This window comes from Enhydra lutris, unplaced genomic scaffold (genome assembly GCF_002288905.1).
Source record: "Enhydra lutris kenyoni isolate GAN:26980312 unplaced genomic scaffold, ASM228890v2 scaffoldscaffold31, whole genome shotgun sequence".
NCBI lineage: Eukaryota > Metazoa > Chordata > Mammalia > Carnivora > Mustelidae > Enhydra > Enhydra lutris.
Genome location: NW_019154115.1, coordinates 880417 through 903295, shown reverse-complemented (window position 1 = coordinate 903295; position 22879 = coordinate 880417). Strand labels below are relative to the sequence as shown.

At 36.2% G+C, this 22879-nt stretch overlaps 1 protein-coding gene across 1 annotated transcript in view; it reads left to right on the top strand.

Annotated features, from left to right (window-relative positions):
- Positions 1–22879, top strand: part of LOC111153247 (S-phase cyclin A associated protein in the ER) — a 491788-nt gene that overhangs the window by 113081 nt on the left and 355828 nt on the right. Inside the window, exons 12-15 of the mRNA XM_022512152.1 lie at positions 4905–4980; positions 5217–5334; positions 5608–5719; positions 8414–8554. Coding sequence (XP_022367860.1) covers positions 4905–4980; positions 5217–5334; positions 5608–5719; positions 8414–8554 — 447 coding nt within the window. The remainder of the gene's footprint in view (positions 1–4904; positions 4981–5216; positions 5335–5607; positions 5720–8413; positions 8555–22879) is intronic.

The window sequence follows — 22879 nt, the reverse complement described above, 5'->3', positions numbered from 1 at the left end:
TCAGAGTCCATAGTCTTTCATGGTTCACCTCCCCTTCCAATTTCCCTCAACTCCCTTCTCCTCTCCATCTCCCCATGTCCTCCATGTTATTTGTTATGCTCCACAAATAAGTGAAACCGTATGATAATTGACTCTCTCTGCTTGAATTATTTCACTCAGCATAATCTCTTCCAGTCCCGTCCATGTTGATACAAAAGTTGGTTACTCATCCTTTCTGATGGAGGCGTAATACTCCTTGGTGTATATGGACCACATCTTCCTTATCCATTCGTCTGTTGAAGGGCATCTTGGTTCTTTCCACAGTTTGGCGACCGTGGCCATTGCTGCTATAAACATTGGGGTACAGATGGCCCTTCTTCTCACTACATCTGTATCTTTAGGGTAAATACCCAGTAGTGCAATTGCAGGGTCATAGGGATGCTCTATTTTTAATTTTTTTAAGTTTTTTTTTTTTTTAATTCCACTGTAGTTAACATACAGTATTATATTAGTGTGAGGTATACAGTATAGTGATTCAGCAATTCTCAACATTACTCATTGCTCATCATGAAAAGTGTACTCTTAATCCCCATCACCTATTTCATCCTCCTCCACCTTTGATATACTTTATTTTAAATGTGTCCCCTCAGTTAAAGGTATTTTTTTTCCTAACAAGAACATTTTTTACTTGAAGCATACTGCAGAACACATGTTCTAAAGGATATATATGAAAGATTCCATCCAAGAAAAATTCAATACACATTTTTCTTTAAGTACACACTGAAGAATCCCCTGGCTAAATAATATAAAAAGAGACATAACAAATACTGCTAATTTAAGGAGACTGAGATCATACCAAGTATATTTTCTATCCACAGTGGTACAAAACTAAAGACCAAAATAAAAGTGGGAAAATCCACAATGTAAATATTAAACAACACACTACTACACAAGTAATGGGCCAAATAAGAAATGAGATAGCAAATTAAAATAAGTCTCCAAACAAAAAAGGAGAAAACACTATGTGTCAAACCTACGGGATGTAGCAAAAGCAGACATTAGAGTGAAATTTATGCTATAAATACTTGTATTAAGAAAAATAGTTGAAGTAAACAACTTAACATACCTCAGGGAAGCAGAAAAAGAAGAAACTTAGCTGAAATTTAGTAGAGGAGGGAAGTAAAGAAGAATCAGAAATAAATAAAATAGAGACCAGAATAAATAATAACATAACATTGAAAGTCATGACCAGTTCCTCCCCACCAAAAGAAACAAAATTGGCAGTGCTTTAACTATATAACTAAGAAAAAAAAATTTTGAGTCAAAAACCAAAATGAGAAATGGAAGAGAAAATAATACAACAGATGAGATCGTAAGAGATTACTATAAACAATTAGATACTAACAAATCAGATAACTTAGGAAAAAAACAGATAATTCCTAAAAACATACAAGTTACTAAGATTGAATCATGAATCTTGAATCCAGAAAGTAGGAAGTCTTCGTACACCAATAACAAGAATGAAAGTTGAATTGGGAATCCGAAATCTCTGAGCAGAGAAAAGCCCAAGACCACATGGTTTCATGGGTGAATTCTACCAAACATTAAAAAAAAAAAAATGACAATCTTTGTCAATATCTTATAAATAATGGAATAGAGGGAACACATTCAGAATCATTCCATGAGGCCAGTACTAACTACCCTGATACCGAAAAAAGATAAAAATGATACAAGCAAAAGGTCTGGTTTGTCTGATATAAGTATTGTGTGACAAATGTTTTTCCATCCCCTCACTTTGAATCTGCCAGTGTCTTTAGGTCTAAAATGAGTCTCTTATAGGCAGCATAGAGATGGCTTTTGTTTTTTAACCCATTCTGACACCCTGTTTATTTTGACTGGAGAGTTTGGTCCTTTTACATTTAAAATAATTATTGATAGATACGTATTTATTGCATTTTACAGTTGTTTCTTTATCACTTTGGATCTCTCCTTTGCCCTGGAAGAGTCCCCTTTAATAATTCTTGCAGAGCTGGTTTAGAGGTTATGAACTCATTTAGTTTTCATTTGTCTGAGAAACTCTATCTCTGCTTCTAAATTATAGCCTTGTTGGGTAGAGTATTCTTGGCTGCAGATTTTTTCCATTTAGTACATTGACCGTAGCATGCCACTGACTTCTGGCTTGCTAGGTGTCTGTTGAGAAATCTCCAGCTAGCCTTATGGGTTTTCCCTTGTAAGTTAAGGACTTTTTTTGTCTTGTTGCTTTTAAGATTTTTTTCTTTATCACATTATTTTGCAAATTGAATTATAGTATTTCTTGGTGTTTGCCTGCTTTTGTTGATTCTGATTGGAGTTCTCTGCACCTCCTATATTTGGATGTCCGTTTCCTTCCCCAGATTAGGGAACTTTTCTGCCATTATTTCTTGAAATAATTTTCTGCTCCTTTTCCCCCTCTCTTCTTCTTCTGGGACTCCTATAAAACAGATATTTTTACATTTAATGGAGTCACTGAGTTCCTAAATCTATTCTTGTGTTGCATAATTCTTTTTTCTCTTTTGTTTGGCTTCATTATTGTCCATTATTTTATCTTTTTTTTTTTTGAAATTAATTTGTTTATTTGACAGAGAGAGATCTCAAGTAGGCAGAGAGTAGGGGAGGAGGAAGCAGGCTCCCTGCTGAGCAGAGAGCCCGATGCAGGGCTCGATCCCAGGACCCTGGGATCATGACCTGAGCCGAAGGCAGAGGCTTTAACCCACTGAGCCACCCAGGTGCCCTCATTATTTTATCTTTGAGGTCACTGATTTGTTTCTCTGCTTCTTCTAGCCTGCTGTTCATTGCATCAAGCCTGTTTCCAATCTCATTTATTAATTCTTCATCTCTTATTGTCTTTTATCTCTGTCATAAGAGTCTCACTGGTGTCTTCTGTTCTTAAGGCCAGTGAATATTCTTATGATTGTTGCTTTAAATTCTCCATCAGGCATGTTACTTATATCTGTTTTGCTTAGATCTCTGGCCATGGCCTTATCTTGTTCTTTCATTTGGGATACATTTCTTTGTCTTGGCACTTTGTCTAAGTCTCTGCCTTCTTCCCTGTGTTAAAAAAAAAGCCAGTTATGTCTCCTGAAAGTAATGGCTTTCTGAGGAAGAGGTCATGTAGTGCCTCAGGTCTGGCACTTCATGGAATATCTTTGGTATGTATGTGCTCTGCTGTTATGTTTTGGCTGCTTTATCCTTCAGGCCAGTTGTTTGCAGAGGCTCTCCATGCCTTCTGGGGACACTGTTTAATCCCTGGGCTGAATGTGGTGAGTTTTAACTAGATGTGCTCTCGTGTGTTTGTGATTTGAGACCTGACACCAACTCTCTGAACGGAGGCCTTGCAGAACTCTGTTCGGGGGTCTGTGATCTGGGCAGGAGTTTATGCTGATCTTCTGCGGGGAGGCGCCTACCATTCTGGGACTGAGGCAAGCTTGACCAAGAAGTGCAGTTCTGCCAGAGTGCAGGGGTGTAGGGCATGACGTAAGCAAATTAGGCAGGCAGCGTTGGTGCTGAACTTCTTCCTTCAGATGGCTCTGTGTTTATGCTGAGGGTTAGGGAAGAGAAATGGCTCTTTCTAGCTCTTTTGTTCCCACAGAGGCATCTCTGTGAACGCTGTGCTGCACCTCAAGGAAATGCTCTTAGAATAGTGAATAATCTCCCACTGTGTGCCCCACTATTTCCATGCTGTCTGCCCCTGGTTTTTTGCCTGTCTTCTCTCCAGGAGCAGGGCTGTGCCCTCTGGGCTCCCATCCTATCCAAGCCTGCTGGCTTTTAAAACTCCAAATCTTTAAGCCCTGCTGGTTGCAAGAACTCACAAAATTCAGCCCCTCTCATTTCCCAAACCAAAAGCTTTGGGGAAAGTTCTCTTTGTGCATGCCCCTTTGTGCTTGTGTCTCTCTCTCTCTCGCCCTTCCCTGCGACCAGTGCGCTCTCCCCTTTGCAGTATCAGCAATCTGATCCATTTCCTCCCCTAAATCATGTCTCTGTACTTCCAATCTTCTTCATTGTGACCTCTTCTCTCCCTTTAGTGGTAGAGTTTGTCCTGTCAGTCTTCAGGATGATATCTGGGGGATGATTTGATAGTTACCTTGTTGTGTTCCCGGGACAAGATGAGCCTGGGGTCCTCCTACTTCACTGCCACCTTGGGTTCTTTCTGTGACCTTTTAGAATTTTTAACATAATTGTTCAAAAAATTAAATTTAGAAATAAAATTCATAGGGCCAGAAGGACTTAAACTTGTTACAAAAATAATAGGAAATCCTTCTTTAGCACTTTTACCATTATAAAGTGTTTTTATACATAATTTCGTTGATAAACTGGAAGTTGTTATTCTCATTTTACCGATCGATTAATTGAATCTTCAAAAAAGTAAGAACGTTAATCAGATTTTAATTGCAGAGATTGATATAGAATCTAAGGTATTTTACTTTTTTCTTTTCCACTAATAAAAGACAAATGATAATGCCTTGCTGTCACTAAGCCCTCAGGATATATATGTTGCTAAAAGGGACTTTTTACAGAATGGACGTAACTATAAATGTTTCAAATGTTTTTCTATTAAGTTTTAATACCCAGAAAATAATCTTGAGCTCTTCTCATGTGTGTTATGAATATGGCAGAGTTACGTGGTAATAATATGAGGCCAATATGTTTCTTTTAAACTTACTTGATTTGTTTCTGCTGTTAAAGAAAAATAGGTTTATCTTCCTCTTAAAACTTATAGACTATAATATTTTAACTTGGTGATTAGTATAACTAAAAGAGGTATATAACCTTTTTCTGGTTTTGAACTATTTGTTAAATGTATTAGGAAAATTACATTTGCAGTTCATTTTTTAAGGTTATAATTATGTTCAAGTATTTCTTTTTCACTTTTCTTTATTACATTTTAGGCCAGCATGGGCAGTGGGAGTATATCTTTCTGTGGTTTGTCAATGGACTGGAATGATGTCCTTGCAGATTATGAAGGTATTTTTGTGTGTGTGTGTGTGTGTGTGTGTGTGTGTGTGTGTGTGTGTGTGTGTACACATTGTGTGTGTAGCTAGAGGGATTTAAAGTAGATTATCTTACTAAATGGGAATTTATGTATAAAATAAATAATTTGGAGTGGGAATGCTGATGCCTTTTAAAATTCTGTTCTCAAATGTTGGTTTTACAGAACTGTGTGTTTAAACAGTTACAGTGGTTTTCTTTTCTTTGGGCAGCTCGTGAAACTTGGCGCCAAAATACATCATGGGGGGATATTGTAGAGGAGGAACCTGCTAGACCTCCAGGCCATGGAATTCACATGCATGAAAAACTTTCCTCACCATCTCGTAAAAGGTTGGGCTTTGAAAATTAATTTGAAATGTTTCACAGAAGGGAAAATAGCTACTCTTGATTACTAAATAGAGTTGCTAAAGAACATTATAAGGCACATTACTCAGGATAGTTACAGATTCATTGAAAAGTGACAACGTTTTCCTGAAATGTTAGACCAGAATTACTTTTGTATACTTTTTATATTTGCTTTAGGAATGTTGAAGACTAAAGAAAATATTTTTGGCTTTATCATGTAAACATTTGTGTCTTCTTTCCATTTGTTTGTATTAATAGAACAATTGCAGAATCTAAGAAGAAACATGAAGAAAAACAAATGAAAGCACAGCAGCTAAGGGAAAAGTTACGTGAAGAGAAAACATTAAAGCTGCAGAAATTATTAGAAAGGGTGAGTTTTTAATATTTAGAAAATTCTGATAGCCTTAAATTGATGGGCTGATTTTTAACTTGACTATTTTTTGTCTAAGAGAAGCTAGCAGAACTATAAAAATAATTAAATTTTCTAGGAAACAAAAGCATTTCTACCTGTTGAATTACAGAAGGTTGCCTGCAAAAAAGAAAAAAGTTGACATTTCTAAACCTGCTAGTAATTTTGATGTTTGCAAAGTTGGCATGGGTTATTAAGCTGTGCTTTGTCTTTTGCCATTTTTATGGGGGCGTTTCTTTGGGGAGTCTTGTAGACAGCGTAGGATGAGTTGGTAGGATAGTTTTGAGCCTCAGATCATCAGGTTTGAATAAATGGAGTACTGACTGAATTTATAGAAAAGATTCTCAGCTGATCAGTGTGATAGAGTGGGAAGAACATGCGGTCTGGAGATAGCCGACCAGGGATCAAATCCCGGTTTTTCCACATGATAAAATATTGCCCTGGGCAAGTTACTTGTCAATATTGCATATCAGTTTTTTTATTCGTAAAATTACAATTATAATTATTAACTTGACATGATGATTAACTGTGGCAATTATGTATAGTAGCAGCATAGTGTTAGGATGACGGTTGCTCATTGTATGATCATTCTTATTATTACTTCAACATGCCAAATATAGGCAAGTACTACATTAGTTAATGTGTGCTGTATAATAATGACCTTAAAACTGAGCCACTTTAAACAACAGATGTTTGTTAGCTCACAGTATATGTGGGCAAGGAACCTGGGAGTGTCTCGCCTAATGATTTTTATTTGGAGTCTCTCATGAATTTGCAGTCATGCTATTGGCTGGGGTCAGTCATTTGGAACTGAAGGATCCACTTTTGGACCCACTCATGTGGTTATAGGCAGACTTAAGGTGCTGCTTACCGGTTGACCACAGTCTTCAGTTATTTGTCATGTGTGCCTTTCCACAGCCCAAGTGTCCTTGACCTGGTCACTGGCTTCCCTACAGAAAACAGTCCAGGAGAAAGGGAGGAAAGGCGAAGGGGTTGGGGATGGAGATGGAGATGGAGAGAGGGAAAGAACAAATGAGCTGCCAAAATTGAAGCCGCATTGCCTTTTATAACCTGATCGTGGATGTGATATGCTATCACTTTTGCTGTATTCCATTGGTCAGAATCCTGATACAGTGTGGGTGGGAATTTCAGAAGGATCTGAATACCAGGTGACTGGGATTGCTGGGAGCCATCTTGGAGCCTGCATACTTTAAGTACCTATCACAACATGACAAAAAATATGTGACTGTTATAGTATAGGTGAGCTCCTTTGTTATCTTCTAGTACTAGAAAGGAGTACTAATATACAGAGATGAAAAATATTTGCTTTGGGGCACCTGGCTGGCTCAGTTGGTGGAGCATGTGAAAGACACTTGATCTCAGGGTTGTTAGTTTGAGCCCCGTGTTGGGTATAGAGATTATTTAAAAATAAAATCTCAAAAAAATATTATTTGCATTACTTATAATGTATATTTTAAATTTTGGAGAGATAATTGGACCAAATAATCCAAATATTTTTAAAAATGAGGTGTAGTATAAGATTCTGTTTTGTACAGTAGAAAAGTTGACTAGAAAAAGAAGGAAATCTGTGACTTTTATTTTTACCTGAATCTCAAGAATTTGTCATTATTTTTATTTTAATCATTTAGAATGAGTAAATCAAAATGAAAAACAGACTCCATGTTATGGGGTTCTGTAAGAGTTAATATATTATTTAATTTTTAGTTTTAGAGAAATGTTGTAACATAACTACAACTTCCCCTCTTACTGTGTCTTTTTTTAAGTTTTATTTTATTTATTTATTTGGGAGAGGGCAGGTGAGCATAAGTGGGGCAGAGAGGAACAGAAGGAAAGGGAGAGGGATAGGCAGAGGGATAGGCAGACTCCCCGCTGAGCAGGGAGCCCAATGTAGGGCTCAATCCCAGGGATCATGACCTGAGCTGAAGGCAGATGCTTAACTGACTGGACCACCCGGGCATTTCTTACTGTGTCTTTAAGACAAATAAAATTATATAGTTTATTTTCTTATGTAATATAATCTGCCAGTATTCATGCAAACAGAATAATAAGTTCTTGAAATTGTACAAGATGTTAGAGGTTCTTTGGTTTAATTTTTCCATTTATGTAAGTTTCTCTTTGATTTTAATGATAAATCCACTTTCTGTTTGTATAATAGGTTATTGTTTCAGCACTGTTTTCATATGTGGTCTCATCACCAGACTTCTGTGTAGCTCACAGAGTTGGACAGTTACTGAATCCCATTTTACAGGTGTGAAAAATGAGTCTAGGAGAGGTAAAGTACTGTTTCCAGTGACATATGACTGATAATTGGCTGACCAAAGAGCTTTAAAGATCTGTCTTCTAGCTCCTAATCCAGAGCTGTTTCCACCTCATACTTTTTTAGGTGGTTAAGCACATAATTATATAGCTGAAATTCAACTGAAATGTTAGTTTTATTCCCACTCATGTTGAGCCAACTTTTGATTTTTGCTAGCAAGGGACCAAGGTAGTTTGTGAACTCAAGCAGTCTGGCTTCCTAGTCTGGGTTCTAAATCACAAGTCATGCTCCTTTAGGGCTTTCTAGGTTCTAGACTTTGTAATTCCCAAGCTGTTTATCTGTTAAATTACTATGTGTGATTATCTCACTCTGTATAGGAGAAAGATGTCCGGAAGTGGAAGGAAGAATTATTAGATCAACGACGCAGGATGATGGAAGAGAAGTTACTTCATGCTGAATTTAAACGAGAGGTGCAATTACAAGCAATTGTTAAAAAAGCACAAGAGGAAGAAGCTAAGGTATATCTTAGGTGCTTTGAACATTGAATTAGTTCCCTAAGTTCTCTTTTCAGTTGTTAATATAAGAAGCTGATATTTGTGAAGTAATTATTCTGTGCCAGAATAATAGGCTTGCTTAAAACATATTAGGTGCAAAGTCATATACTTAAAATAATCCTTTGAAATGTGTATTAATGTTTTGCAGCTTTTTTGAGGTGCAATTGACAGACAACAAATAGCACACATTGTAAAGCATCAGTTTGATGAGTTTTGACATGTATGGTTTCCTGAAACCTCAGCACAATGGAGATAAGAAGCAGTTTCAAGGCCCTCAGAAGTTTGCTCACGCTTCTTTGTATTCATTCCTTCCTCCATCTCTGTTACTGTGCAGTTGCTGATCTGCTCTTTGTCACTATGGACGTTAGCATTCACTAGAATTTTATATGAATGGAATCATACAGTATATATTCTTTTCCTCTGGCATCTTTCACACAACATAATTACTTTGGACATCATCCATACTATTGTGTGTATCACTTCCTTTTCATTGCTGGGAAGTATACCATTGTGTAGAAATACCATGATTTGTTAATCTGGTCACCAGTTGATAGCTATTTGTTTACTTTCTTGTTTTTTGGCCATTATAGATATAGCTGCTGTGAACTGTCATGTACAAGTCCTTGTGTAGATGTGTGCTTTTATTTTCTTGGGTAAATATCTAAGAATGAAATAGCAGAGCCTTATATAATAGGTTCATATTTAACTTATACGGTTTTCCAAAGTGGTTATTATATAACCACTATCTGAAAGTAGAGTGTTCCAATGAAACTTTTTATAATCTAAAATGGCATAAAGATGCAATTACCATTAATTTATATGGAAAAATAATATCTTTTAGGCTTTTCTGATACGTTAGGACACATCTTGCTAATGGATGCACAAAATAAATTGAGACAAAGCACAGATATTCACAAACACAGTTCAAAACTGTGGTGGCCTGATCCTGAGATGCTGAGTGTAGTTTCCAGGGAAGGAGCTGGACAGCGCCGCTCATACTGTTTGGGGTGTGCTGACTCTATAATGGCTCACTGTAAAAACAGACACTGAACATGATTTTTGTTTTTATTCTTTTTTTCATAAAGCAGACATCCTCTTTGGATTTCTTTTGGTTAACAAAAACAAGTGCTAGTGTAGGTCTTCATAAAAGCAAAGTGGTATTATGAGAACTTTCGAAAAGCAGGGGATAGTTGTGGTATTAGACATTCTTATCAGCAGTGGATGAGAGTTCTAATTAAGCACATTCTAACCAACATTTGACATGGTTACACATTGTAATTTTAGCCACTCCACTTTATTATGTCTATGATATCTCATTTGGTTTTAATTTTCATTTTTTAACATCTTTTCAGTGCTTATTTCATATCTTTATCTCTTGTTTGGTGAAATGTGTGCTCAAATATCTTATTTATTAAAGTTAGATTGTTTTGTTATTAAATTTTTTTAGCTTTATTGAGATATAATTGACAAATAATAAGGCATATAAAGTATACAGCGTGATGATTTGATATACATAAACATTGTGAAAGCATTCCCCTCATCAGGTTAAATAAGACATCCATCACCTCATATATTTATCTGTGTGTGTGTGTGTGTGTGTGTGTGTGTGTGTGTGTGTGTGTGAGAGAGAGAGAGAGAGAGAGAGAGAATGTTTAAATTCTATTCTCTTAGCATATTTCATTTATACACTATAGTGTTATCAACTATAGTCACCGTGTTGCATATTAGATCCTCAGAAGTTATTCATCTTACACCTGAAAGTTTATGCACTTTTACCATCCTCTCCCTATTTCTTTTTCCATCCTCAGCCCCTGACAACCACTTTTCTACTTTGTTTTTATGAGTTCAACTTTTTTTAGATTCCAAATATAAATGATACCATGCAGCATTTGTCTGTCTTTGTCTGGCTCATTTAATTTAGCATCTTGCCCTCCAGTTTCATCCATGTTGTCATAAATGAAAAGATTTCTTAAAGGACTTCCATGTATTTTAGATATTAAGGTCTATGTTTTGTAAAAACTTTCTTATAGTCCTTGGATTGCCTTTTCCTTTTCTTCTTTCTCTCTCTCTCTCTCTTTTTTTTTTAAAGATTTATTTATTTGTGAGAGAGAGAGAGAGAGGGAGAGCATGAGCAGGGGGAGTGGCAGGCAAAGGCAGAGGGAGAAGCAGACTGAGCAATGAGCCTGATGTGGGACTTGATCCCAGGACTCTGGGATCATAACCTGAGTTGAAGGCAGATGCTTAACTGACTGAGCCATCCAGGCATCCTGCATTTTCCTTTTCTTTAAAGTGTGTTTTGAAGTTTTAAAAATTGCCAAAGTCCAATGTATTAACTTTTTTCCTTCTATACTTTGTGTTTTTTTTGTGTCCTATATAAAAAATCTTTGGGGCACCTGGGTGGCTCAGTGGGTTAAAGCCTCTGCCTTGGGCTCAGGTCATGATCTCAGGGTCCTGGGTCCCTGGAGCCCGAGTCAGGCTCTCTGCTCAGCGGGGAGCTTGCTTCCCTTCCTCTCTTTTGCCTGCCTCTCTGCCTACTTGTGATCTCTGTCTGTCAAATGAATAAATAAAATCTTTAAAAAATATAAATAAATAAAAAATCTTTACCTAAATTTACGGTCACCAAGATTTTCTCTTAATTTTTTTGTAGGAGTTTTACATTTTACAATGAGGTCTATGTTCCCTTTTGAGTTAAATTTTGTATATGGTGTGAGGTAGGGTTGAGATTCATTTTTTATGTAGGGATATCCAATATTCAAGTACCAATTGTTGAAAAGATTATCTTTTTTATATTGAATTGCTTTAGTACTGTTGTTGAAAAGCTATTTGCCATATATATGTATGGGTCTGTTTCTGACTGTCTATTCTGTTTCATTTGTCTTTGTGCCTATTTTTATGCCAATACCACTTTATCTTGATTACCATTATAATATTGTGTCCCTTTGATGTATATGTCTATTTAGTGCTTTGAAGTTTTCACTGTGAAAGTCACCTTATTTAAATTTATTCCTAAATATGTATTCTTGTAGACATGCTTGTAAATTGGAATTGTTTTTTTAATTTCATTTTCAGACCATTTATTATTAGTGCACAAAAATACAGTTGAATTTTATATGTTAGTCTTGTCTCTTGCAACCTTGCTTGAACTGACTCTTTACTTCTAATAGTTTTTTAGTGGATTCTTTAGGATTTTCTATATACAAGTTCATGTTTTCTGCAAATAGATATAGGTTTATTTCTTTTCCACTTGGTTGTCTTTGATTAGTTTTTCTTCCTTTTTGCTTTAGGTAGAACCTGAAATTCAGTGTTGACTAGAAGTGATAAACGTGGACAGGATATCTTTGTCTTTTCCCCAGTCTTTAGGGGAGATATTTAGTCTTTCATCATAAAGTATGATGTTAGGTGTTTGTTTTTATAGATGCCTTTCATCAGATTGAGGAAGTTCCTTTTTATTCCTATTTTGTGTGTTTTTATCACAAAGGGATGTTGGATTTTGTCAAATTGCTTTTCTGCATCTGTTGCAAAATAATGTGCTTTTGTTTTTTGTTCTCTTGATATTCGCTATATTACATCAATTGAATTTATGTTTTATATATTTACCTAATTTTTTAGTTATTTAAGGTGGGAGGATATATCTGGACCCTGTCACTCAGGGCTGGAAGTGGAAGTTTTGAACTATGTATTATTATTATTATCTTTATTTTCTAGAGGGGCTATCTGAAGGTAGATTGTTGATGGTCACACGGCCAGAATTAAAATCCAGGTCTTCGTGGTTCCAAAGCCTCTGCTTTTATGACTGTGGTTTTGGTTTAGTATTCTCATTTTTTGGTCTTCTTTTCATATGAGTTAAATGAATTTTGATTTGTCAAATTGCTTAATATGTTTACTTTATAAAATTATAGTTTTATTAAGCCATAGTGGCTTCATAAGCATATTAACCCAAACTACAGTTTACAAACTCTCCATCAAGGTGAATGGTCAGCTGCTGGCTGTCTTTACCTGAGAATATGAGCTGTCTTTTGTAATTTTAAAAATTCTTAATAATCAAGGTAAACTGAATCAAGAGTCTGTACTAAAATTATGGAAATATGAAACAGGGCTTTAAAACTATGCTACCAGTTGCTACCCTATCCATTCTCTTAATTTTTATTGCTTCTCTTCAAAACTCTGTGAAACTCCATTTTAGAATGTAGTTGTCAGGGCACCTGGCTGTCTCAGTCAGTTAAGCTTCTGCCTTCGGCTCAGATTATGATCCCAGGGTCCTGGAATCAAGCTCTGCATCAGAAGTCTGATTGCCCCTTTCCTTCTGCCCTCCCCCCACATGTGTTCTCTCTCTCTTGCATGCTCTCTCTCATGTTCACTCTTTTCTCTCAAGTAAATAAATAAAATCTTTTAAAAAAATATTATGATTGAATTGCTCTTAGGGTAATTGCATAAATATCTAAAAGAGTTTTCATGAAATATATCACATAATTTCATACCCAGACATACTAATTTATGAGACAGAATCTCTTCCTGCCTTTGGTTTTGTCACATGCCAGTATTTCCCAAGGTTTCCTGATCATAACAGTCATCTGATTTCTAAGGTCTGTCCTTGCAGGGTCCTTCAGTAAGCTGGAGTGGGGCCTAGAGAACTTTATTTATTTATTTGTTTTTTAAAGATTTTATTTATTTATTTGACAGAGAGAGAGATCACAAGTAGGCAAAGAGGCAGTCAGAGAGAGAGGAGGAAGCAGGCTCCCTGCTGAGCAGAGAGCCCGATGCGGGCCTCGATCCCAGGACCCTGGGACCATGACCTGAGCCGTGTGTGTGTGTGTGTGTGTGTGTGTGTGTGTGTGTGTGTGTGTGTGTGTACACATTGTGTGTGTAGCTAGAGGGATTTAAAGTAGATTATCTTACTAAATGGGAATTTATGTATAAAATAAATAATTTGGAGTGGGAATGCTGATGCCTTTTAAAATTCTGTTCTCAAATGTTGGTTTTACAGAACTGTGTGTTTAAACAGTTACAGTGGTTTTCTTTTCTTTGGGCAGCTCGTGAAACTTGGCGCCAAAATACATCATGGGGGGATATTGTAGAGGAGGAACCTGCTAGACCTCCAGGCCATGGAATTCACATGCATGAAAAACTTTCCTCACCATCTCGTAAAAGGTTGGGCTTTGAAAATTAATTTGAAATGTTTCACAGAAGGGAAAATAGCTACTCTTGATTACTAAATAGAGTTGCTAAAGAACATTATAAGGCACATTACTCAGGATAGTTACAGATTCATTGAAAAGTGACAACGTTTTCCTGAAATGTTAGACCAGAATTACTTTTGTATACTTTTTATATTTGCTTTAGGAATGTTGAAGACTAAAGAAAATATTTTTGGCTTTATCATGTAAACATTTGTGTCTTCTTTCCATTTGTTTGTATTAATAGAACAATTGCAGAATCTAAGAAGAAACATGAAGAAAAACAAATGAAAGCACAGCAGCTAAGGGAAAAGTTACGTGAAGAGAAAACATTAAAGCTGCAGAAATTATTAGAAAGGGTGAGTTTTTAATATTTAGAAAATTCTGATAGCCTTAAATTGATGGGCTGATTTTTAACTTGACTATTTTTTGTCTAAGAGAAGCTAGCAGAACTATAAAAATAATTAAATTTTCTAGGAAACAAAAGCATTTCTACCTGTTGAATTACAGAAGGTTGCCTGCAAAAAAGAAAAAAGTTGACATTTCTAAACCTGCTAGTAATTTTGATGTTTGCAAAGTTGGCATGGGTTATTAAGCTGTGCTTTGTCTTTTGCCATTTTTATGGGGGCGTTTCTTTGGGGAGTCTTGTAGACAGCGTAGGATGAGTTGGTAGGATAGTTTTGAGCCTCAGATCATCAGGTTTGAATAAATGGAGTACTGACTGAATTTATAGAAAAGATTCTCAGCTGATCAGTGTGATAGAGTGGGAAGAACATGCGGTCTGGAGATAGCCGACCAGGGATCAAATCCCGGTTTTTCCACATGATAAAATATTGCCCTGGGCAAGTTACTTGTCAATATTGCATATCAGTTTTTTTATTCGTAAAATTACAATTATAATTATTAACTTGACATGATGATTAACTGTGGCAATTATGTATAGTAGCAGCATAGTGTTAGGATGACGGTTGCTCATTGTATGATCATTCTTATTATTACTTCAACATGCCAAATATAGGCAAGTACTACATTAGTTAATGTGTGCTGTATAATAATGACCTTAAAACTGAGCCACTTTAAACAACAGATGTTTGTTAGCTCACAGTATATGTGGGCAAGGAACCTGGGAGTGTCTCGCCTAATGATTTTTATTTGGAGTCTCTCATGAATTTGCAGTCATGCTATTGGCTGGGGTCAGTCATTTGGAACTGAAGGATCCACTTTTGGACCCACTCATGTGGTTATAGGCAGACTTAAGGTGCTGCTTACCGGTTGACCACAGTCTTCAGTTATTTGTCATGTGTGCCTTTCCACAGCCCAAGTGTCCTTGACCTGGTCACTGGCTTCCCTACAGAAAACAGTCCAGGAGAAAGGGAGGAAAGGCGAAGGGGTTGGGGATGGAGATGGAGATGGAGAGAGGGAAAGAACAAATGAGCTGCCAAAATTGAAGCCGCATTGCCTTTTATAACCTGATCGTGGATGTGATATGCTATCACTTTTGCTGTATTCCATTGGTCAGAATCCTGATACAGTGTGGGTGGGAATTTCAGAAGGATCTGAATACCAGGTGACTGGGATTGCTGGGAGCCATCTTGGAGCCTGCATACTTTAAGTACCTATCACAACATGACAAAAAATATGTGACTGTTATAGTATAGGTGAGCTCCTTTGTTATCTTCTAGTACTAGAAAGGAGTACTAATATACAGAGATGAAAAATATTTGCTTTGGGGCACCTGGCTGGCTCAGTTGGTGGAGCATGTGAAAGACACTTGATCTCAGGGTTGTTAGTTTGAGCCCCGTGTTGGGTATAGAGATTATTTAAAAATAAAATCTCAAAAAAATATTATTTGCATTACTTATAATGTATATTTTAAATTTTGGAGAGATAATTGGACCAAATAATCCAAATATTTTTAAAAATGAGGTGTAGTATAAGATTCTGTTTTGTACAGTAGAAAAGTTGACTAGAAAAAGAAGGAAATCTGTGACTTTTATTTTTACCTGAATCTCAAGAATTTGTCATTATTTTTATTTTAATCATTTAGAATGAGTAAATCAAAATGAAAAACAGACTCCATGTTATGGGGTTCTGTAAGAGTTAATATATTATTTAATTTTTAGTTTTAGAGAAATGTTGTAACATAACTACAACTTCCCCTCTTACTGTGTCTTTTTTTAAGTTTTATTTTATTTATTTATTTGGGAGAGGGCAGGTGAGCATAAGTGGGGCAGAGAGGAACAGAAGGAAAGGGAGAGGGATAGGCAGAGGGATAGGCAGACTCCCCGCTGAGCAGGGAGCCCAATGTAGGGCTCAATCCCAGGGATCATGACCTGAGCTGAAGGCAGATGCTTAACTGACTGGACCACCCGGGCATTTCTTACTGTGTCTTTAAGACAAATAAAATTATATAGTTTATTTTCTTATGTAATATAATCTGCCAGTATTCATGCAAACAGAATAATAAGTTCTTGAAATTGTACAAGATGTTAGAGGTTCTTTGGTTTAATTTTTCCATTTATGTAAGTTTCTCTTTGATTTTAATGATAAATCCACTTTCTGTTTGTATAATAGGTTATTGTTTCAGCACTGTTTTCATATGTGGTCTCATCACCAGACTTCTGTGTAGCTCACAGAGTTGGACAGTTACTGAATCCCATTTTACAGGTGTGAAAAATGAGTCTAGGAGAGGTAAAGTACTGTTTCCAGTGACATATGACTGATAATTGGCTGACCAAAGAGCTTTAAAGATCTGTCTTCTAGCTCCTAATCCAGAGCTGTTTCCACCTCATACTTTTTTAGGTGGTTAAGCACATAATTATATAGCTGAAATTCAACTGAAATGTTAGTTTTATTCCCACTCATGTTGAGCCAACTTTTGATTTTTGCTAGCAAGGGACCAAGGTAGTTTGTGAACTCAAGCAGTCTGGCTTCCTAGTCTGGGTTCTAAATCACAAGTCATGCTCCTTTAGGGCTTTCTAGGTTCTAGACTTTGTAATTCCCAAGCTGTTTATCTGTTAAATTACTATGTGTGATTATCTCACTCTGTATAGGAGAAAGATGTCCGGAAGTGGAAGGAAGAATTATTAGATCAACGACGCAGGATGATGGAAGAGAAGTTACTTCATGCTGAATTTAAACGAGAGGTGCAATTACAAGCAATTGTTAAAAAAGCACAAGAGGAAGAAGCTAAGGTATATCTTAGGTGCTTTGAACATTGAATTAGTTCCCTAAGTTCTCTTTTCAGTTGTTAATATAAGAAGCTGATATTTGTGAAGTAATTATTCTGTGCCAGAATAATAGGCTTGCTTAAAACATATTAGGTGCAAAGTCATATACTTAAAATAATCCTTTGAAATGTGTATTAATGTTTTGCAGCTTTTTTGAGGTGCAATTGACAGACAACAAATAGCACACATTGTAAAGCATCAGTTTGATGAGTTTTGACATGTATGGTTTCCTGAAACCTCAGCACAATGGAGATAAGAAGCAGTTTCAAGGCCCTCAGAAGTTTGCTCACGCTTCTTTGTATTCATTCCTTCCTCCATCTCTGTTACTGTGCAGTTGCTGATCTGCTCTTTGTCACTATGGACGTTAGCATTCACTAGAATTTTATATGAATGGAATCATACAGTATATATTCTTTTCCTCTGGCATCTTTCACACAACATAATTACTTTGGACATCATCCATACTATTGTGTGTATCACTTCCTTTTCATTGCTGGGAAGTATACCATTGTGTAGAAATACCATGATTTGTTAATCTGGTCACCAGTTGATAGCTATTTGTTTACTTTCTTGTTTTTTGGCCATTATAGATATAGCTGCTGTGAACTGTCATGTACAAGTCCTTGTGTAGATGTGTGCTTTTATTTTCTTGGGTAAATATCTAAGAATGAAATAGCAGAGCCTTATATAATAGGTTCATATTTAACTTATACGGTTTTCCAAAGTGGTTATTATATAACCACTATCTGAAAGTAGAGTGTTCCAATGAAACTTTTTATAATCTAAAATGGCATAAAGATGCAATTACCATTAATTTATATGGAAAAATAATATCTTTTAGGCTTTTCTGATACGTTAGGACACATCTTGCTAATGGATGCACAAAATAAATTGAGACAAAGCACAGATATTCACAAACACAGTTCAAAACTGTGGTGGCCTGATCCTGAGATGCTGAGTGTAGTTTCCAGGGAAGGAGCTGGACAGCGCCGCTCATACTGTTTGGGGTGTGCTGACTCTATAATGGCTCACTGTAAAAACAGACACTGAACATGATTTTTGTTTTTATTCTTTTTTTCATAAAGCAGACATCCTCTTTGGATTTCTTTTGGTTAACAAAAACAAGTGCTAGTGTAGGTCTTCATAAAAGCAAAGTGGTATTATGAGAACTTTCGAAAAGCAGGGGATAGTTGTGGTATTAGACATTCTTATCAGCAGTGGATGAGAGTTCTAATTAAGCACATTCTAACCAACATTTGACATGGTTACACATTGTAATTTTAGCCACTCCACTTTATTATGTCTATGATATCTCATTTGGTTTTAATTTTCATTTTTTAACATCTTTTCAGTGCTTATTTCATATCTTTATCTCTTGTTTGGTGAAATGTGTGCTCAAATATCTTATTTATTAAAGTTAGATTGTTTTGTTATTAAATTTTTTTAGCTTTATTGAGATATAATTGACAAATAATAAGGCATATAAAGTATACAGCGTGATGATTTGATATACATAAACATTGTGAAAGCATTCCCCTCATCAGGTTAAATAAGACATCCATCACCTCATATATTTATCTGTGTGTGTGTGTGTGTGTGTGTGTGTGTGTGTGTGTGTGTGTGAGAGAGAGAGAGAGAGAGAGAGAGAATGTTTAAATTCTATTCTCTTAGCATATTTCATTTATACACTATAGTGTTATCAACTATAGTCACCGTGTTGCATATTAGATCCTCAGAAGTTATTCATCTTACACCTGAAAGTTTATGCACTTTTACCATCCTCTCCCTATTTCTTTTTCCATCCTCAGCCCCTGACAACCACTTTTCTACTTTGTTTTTATGAGTTCAACTTTTTTTAGATTCCAAATATAAATGATACCATGCAGCATTTGTCTGTCTTTGTCTGGCTCATTTAATTTAGCATCTTGCCCTCCAGTTTCATCCATGTTGTCATAAATGAAAAGATTTCTTAAAGGACTTCCATGTATTTTAGATATTAAGGTCTATGTTTTGTAAAAACTTTCTTATAGTCCTTGGATTGCCTTTTCCTTTTCTTCTTTCTCTCTCTCTCTCTCTTTTTTTTTTAAAGATTTATTTATTTGTGAGAGAGAGAGAGAGAGGGAGAGCATGAGCAGGGGGAGTGGCAGGCAAAGGCAGAGGGAGAAGCAGACTGAGCAATGAGCCTGATGTGGGACTTGATCCCAGGACTCTGGGATCATAACCTGAGTTGAAGGCAGATGCTTAACTGACTGAGCCATCCAGGCATCCTGCATTTTCCTTTTCTTTAAAGTGTGTTTTGAAGTTTTAAAAATTGCCAAAGTCCAATGTATTAACTTTTTTCCTTCTATACTTTGTGTTTTTTTTGTGTCCTATATAAAAAATCTTTGGGGCACCTGGGTGGCTCAGTGGGTTAAAGCCTCTGCCTTGGGCTCAGGTCATGATCTCAGGGTCCTGGGTCCCTGGAGCCCGAGTCAGGCTCTCTGCTCAGCGGGGAGCTTGCTTCCCTTCCTCTCTTTTGCCTGCCTCTCTGCCTACTTGTGATCTCTGTCTGTCAAATGAATAAATAAAATCTTTAAAAAATATAAATAAATAAAAAATCTTTACCTAAATTTACGGTCACCAAGATTTTCTCTTAATTTTTTTGTAGGAGTTTTACATTTTACAATGAGGTCTATGTTCCCTTTTGAGTTAAATTTTGTATATGGTGTGAGGTAGGGTTGAGATTCATTTTTTATGTAGGGATATCCAATATTCAAGTACCAATTGTTGAAAAGATTATCTTTTTTATATTGAATTGCTTTAGTACTGTTGTTGAAAAGCTATTTGCCATATATATGTATGGGTCTGTTTCTGACTGTCTATTCTGTTTCATTTGTCTTTGTGCCTATTTTTATGCCAATACCACTTTATCTTGATTACCATTATAATATTGTGTCCCTTTGATGTATATGTCTATTTAGTGCTTTGAAGTTTTCACTGTGAAAGTCACCTTATTTAAATTTATTCCTAAATATGTATTCTTGTAGACATGCTTGTAAATTGGAATTGTTTTTTTAATTTCATTTTCAGACCATTTATTATTAGTGCACAAAAATACAGTTGAATTTTATATGTTAGTCTTGTCTCTTGCAACCTTGCTTGAACTGACTCTTTACTTCTAATAGTTTTTTAGTGGATTCTTTAGGATTTTCTATATACAAGTTCATGTTTTCTGCAAATAGATATAGGTTTATTTCTTTTCCACTTGGTTGTCTTTGATTAGTTTTTCTTCCTTTTTGCTTTAGGTAGAACCTGAAATTCAGTGTTGACTAGAAGTGATAAACGTGGACAGGATATCTTTGTCTTTTCCCCAGTCTTTAGGGGAGATATTTAGTCTTTCATCATAAAGTATGATGTTAGGTGTTTGTTTTTATAGATGCCTTTCATCAGATTGAGGAAGTTCCTTTTTATTCCTATTTTGTGTGTTTTTATCACAAAGGGATGTTGGATTTTGTCAAATTGCTTTTCTGCATCTGTTGCAAAATAATGTGCTTTTGTTTTTTGTTCTCTTGATATTCGCTATATTACATCAATTGAATTTATGTTTTATATATTTACCTAATTTTTTAGTTATTTAAGGTGGGAGGATATATCTGGACCCTGTCACTCAGGGCTGGAAGTGGAAGTTTTGAACTATGTATTATTATTATTATCTTTATTTTCTAGAGGGGCTATCTGAAGGTAGATTGTTGATGGTCACACGGCCAGAATTAAAATCCAGGTCTTCGTGGTTCCAAAGCCTCTGCTTTTATGACTGTGGTTTTGGTTTAGTATTCTCATTTTTTGGTCTTCTTTTCATATGAGTTAAATGAATTTTGATTTGTCAAATTGCTTAATATGTTTACTTTATAAAATTATAGTTTTATTAAGCCATAGTGGCTTCATAAGCATATTAACCCAAACTACAGTTTACAAACTCTCCATCAAGGTGAATGGTCAGCTGCTGGCTGTCTTTACCTGAGAATATGAGCTGTCTTTTGTAATTTTAAAAATTCTTAATAATCAAGGTAAACTGAATCAAGAGTCTGTACTAAAATTATGGAAATATGAAACAGGGCTTTAAAACTATGCTACCAGTTGCTACCCTATCCATTCTCTTAATTTTTATTGCTTCTCTTCAAAACTCTGTGAAACTCCATTTTAGAATGTAGTTGTCAGGGCACCTGGCTGTCTCAGTCAGTTAAGCTTCTGCCTTCGGCTCAGATTATGATCCCAGGGTCCTGGAATCAAGCTCTGCATCAGAAGTCTGATTGCCCCTTTCCTTCTGCCCTCCCCCCACATGTGTTCTCTCTCTCTTGCATGCTCTCTCTCATGTTCACTCTTTTCTCTCAAGTAAATAAATAAAATCTTTTAAAAAAATATTATGATTGAATTGCTCTTAGGGTAATTGCATAAATATCTAAAAGAGTTTTCATGAAATATATCACATAATTTCATACCCAGACATACTAATTTATGAGACAGAATCTCTTCCTGCCTTTGGTTTTGTCACATGCCAGTATTTCCCAAGGTTTCCTGATCATAACAGTCATCTGATTTCTAAGGTCTGTCCTTGCAGGGTCCTTCAGTAAGCTGGAGTGGGGCCTAGAGAACTTTATTTATTTATTTGTTTTTTAAAGATTTTATTTATTTATTTGACAGAGAGAGAGATCACAAGTAGGCAAAGAGGCAGTCAGAGAGAGAGGAGGAAGCAGGCTCCCTGCTGAGCAGAGAGCCCGATGCGGGCCTCGATCCCAGGACCCTGGGACCATGACCTGAGCCGAGGGCAGAGGCTTTAACCCACTGAGCCACCCAGGCGCCCGAGAACTTTATTTTTTATAGGTCCTCCAGGTGATTCTTAGAATCAGGAACTTTGGCTCAACATTCATCAAAGAATTGTTCCTTCTTCAAAAGTAATTTTTTGTTATATTGAAGACTGAAGTCTCTGGAGTTGGATAGAATTGAATTCAGGTCCTGACTCTACCAATTAGTAGCTGAACGACCTTAGTTTTTTTTACCTTTTACTCTATTTGTTAATTTTCAAATTAGGAATGACTTTACCTACATCTCAAAAATTTTGAGGAAAGGATTAAATTAGTATATGCTTGTTTCAAAGCAGTCAGTGCCATCCCTGGTGTACTGTAAATACTTGATAAAATGTTAGAATTGTATATGGACCACATCTTCCTTATCCATTCGTCCGTTGAAGGGCATCTTGGTTCTTTCCACAGTTTGGCAACCGGGGCCATTGCTGCTATAAACATTGGGGAGCATTATGCCTCCATCAGAAAGGATGAATACCCAACTGTTGTAGCAACATGGATGGGACTGGAAGAGATTATGCTGAGTGAAATAAGTCAAGCAGAGAGAGTCAATTATCATATGGTTTCACTTATTTGTGGAGCATAACAAATAGCATGGAGGACATGGGGAGTTAGGAGAAGGGAGTTGGGGGAAATTGGAAGGGGAGGTGAACCATGAGAGACTATGGACTCTGAAAAACAATCTGAAGGGTTTGAAGAGGGGGGGGTGGGAGGTTGGGGGAACCAAGTGGTGGGTATTAGAGAGGGCACGGATTGCATGGAGCATTGGGTGTGGTACAAAAACAATGAATACTGTTATGCTGAAAATAAATTAAAAAAAAAGACGTTAGAATTGTTGAACACCATATCCCATTTATGTTCTATTTCTTAATTTTTCCTCAGTGCATTTTTGTTGTGTTATTACTAATCCAAGAGTGCTAATAATTCAGTCATTTTTTTACTGGCTTTAAACAATATACTTAAGTTCTACTAGAAATTTAATTCCCTTGAGACATATATACCAAATACATTCATTTCAGTCCTGTTATTTAATCAAGATATAAT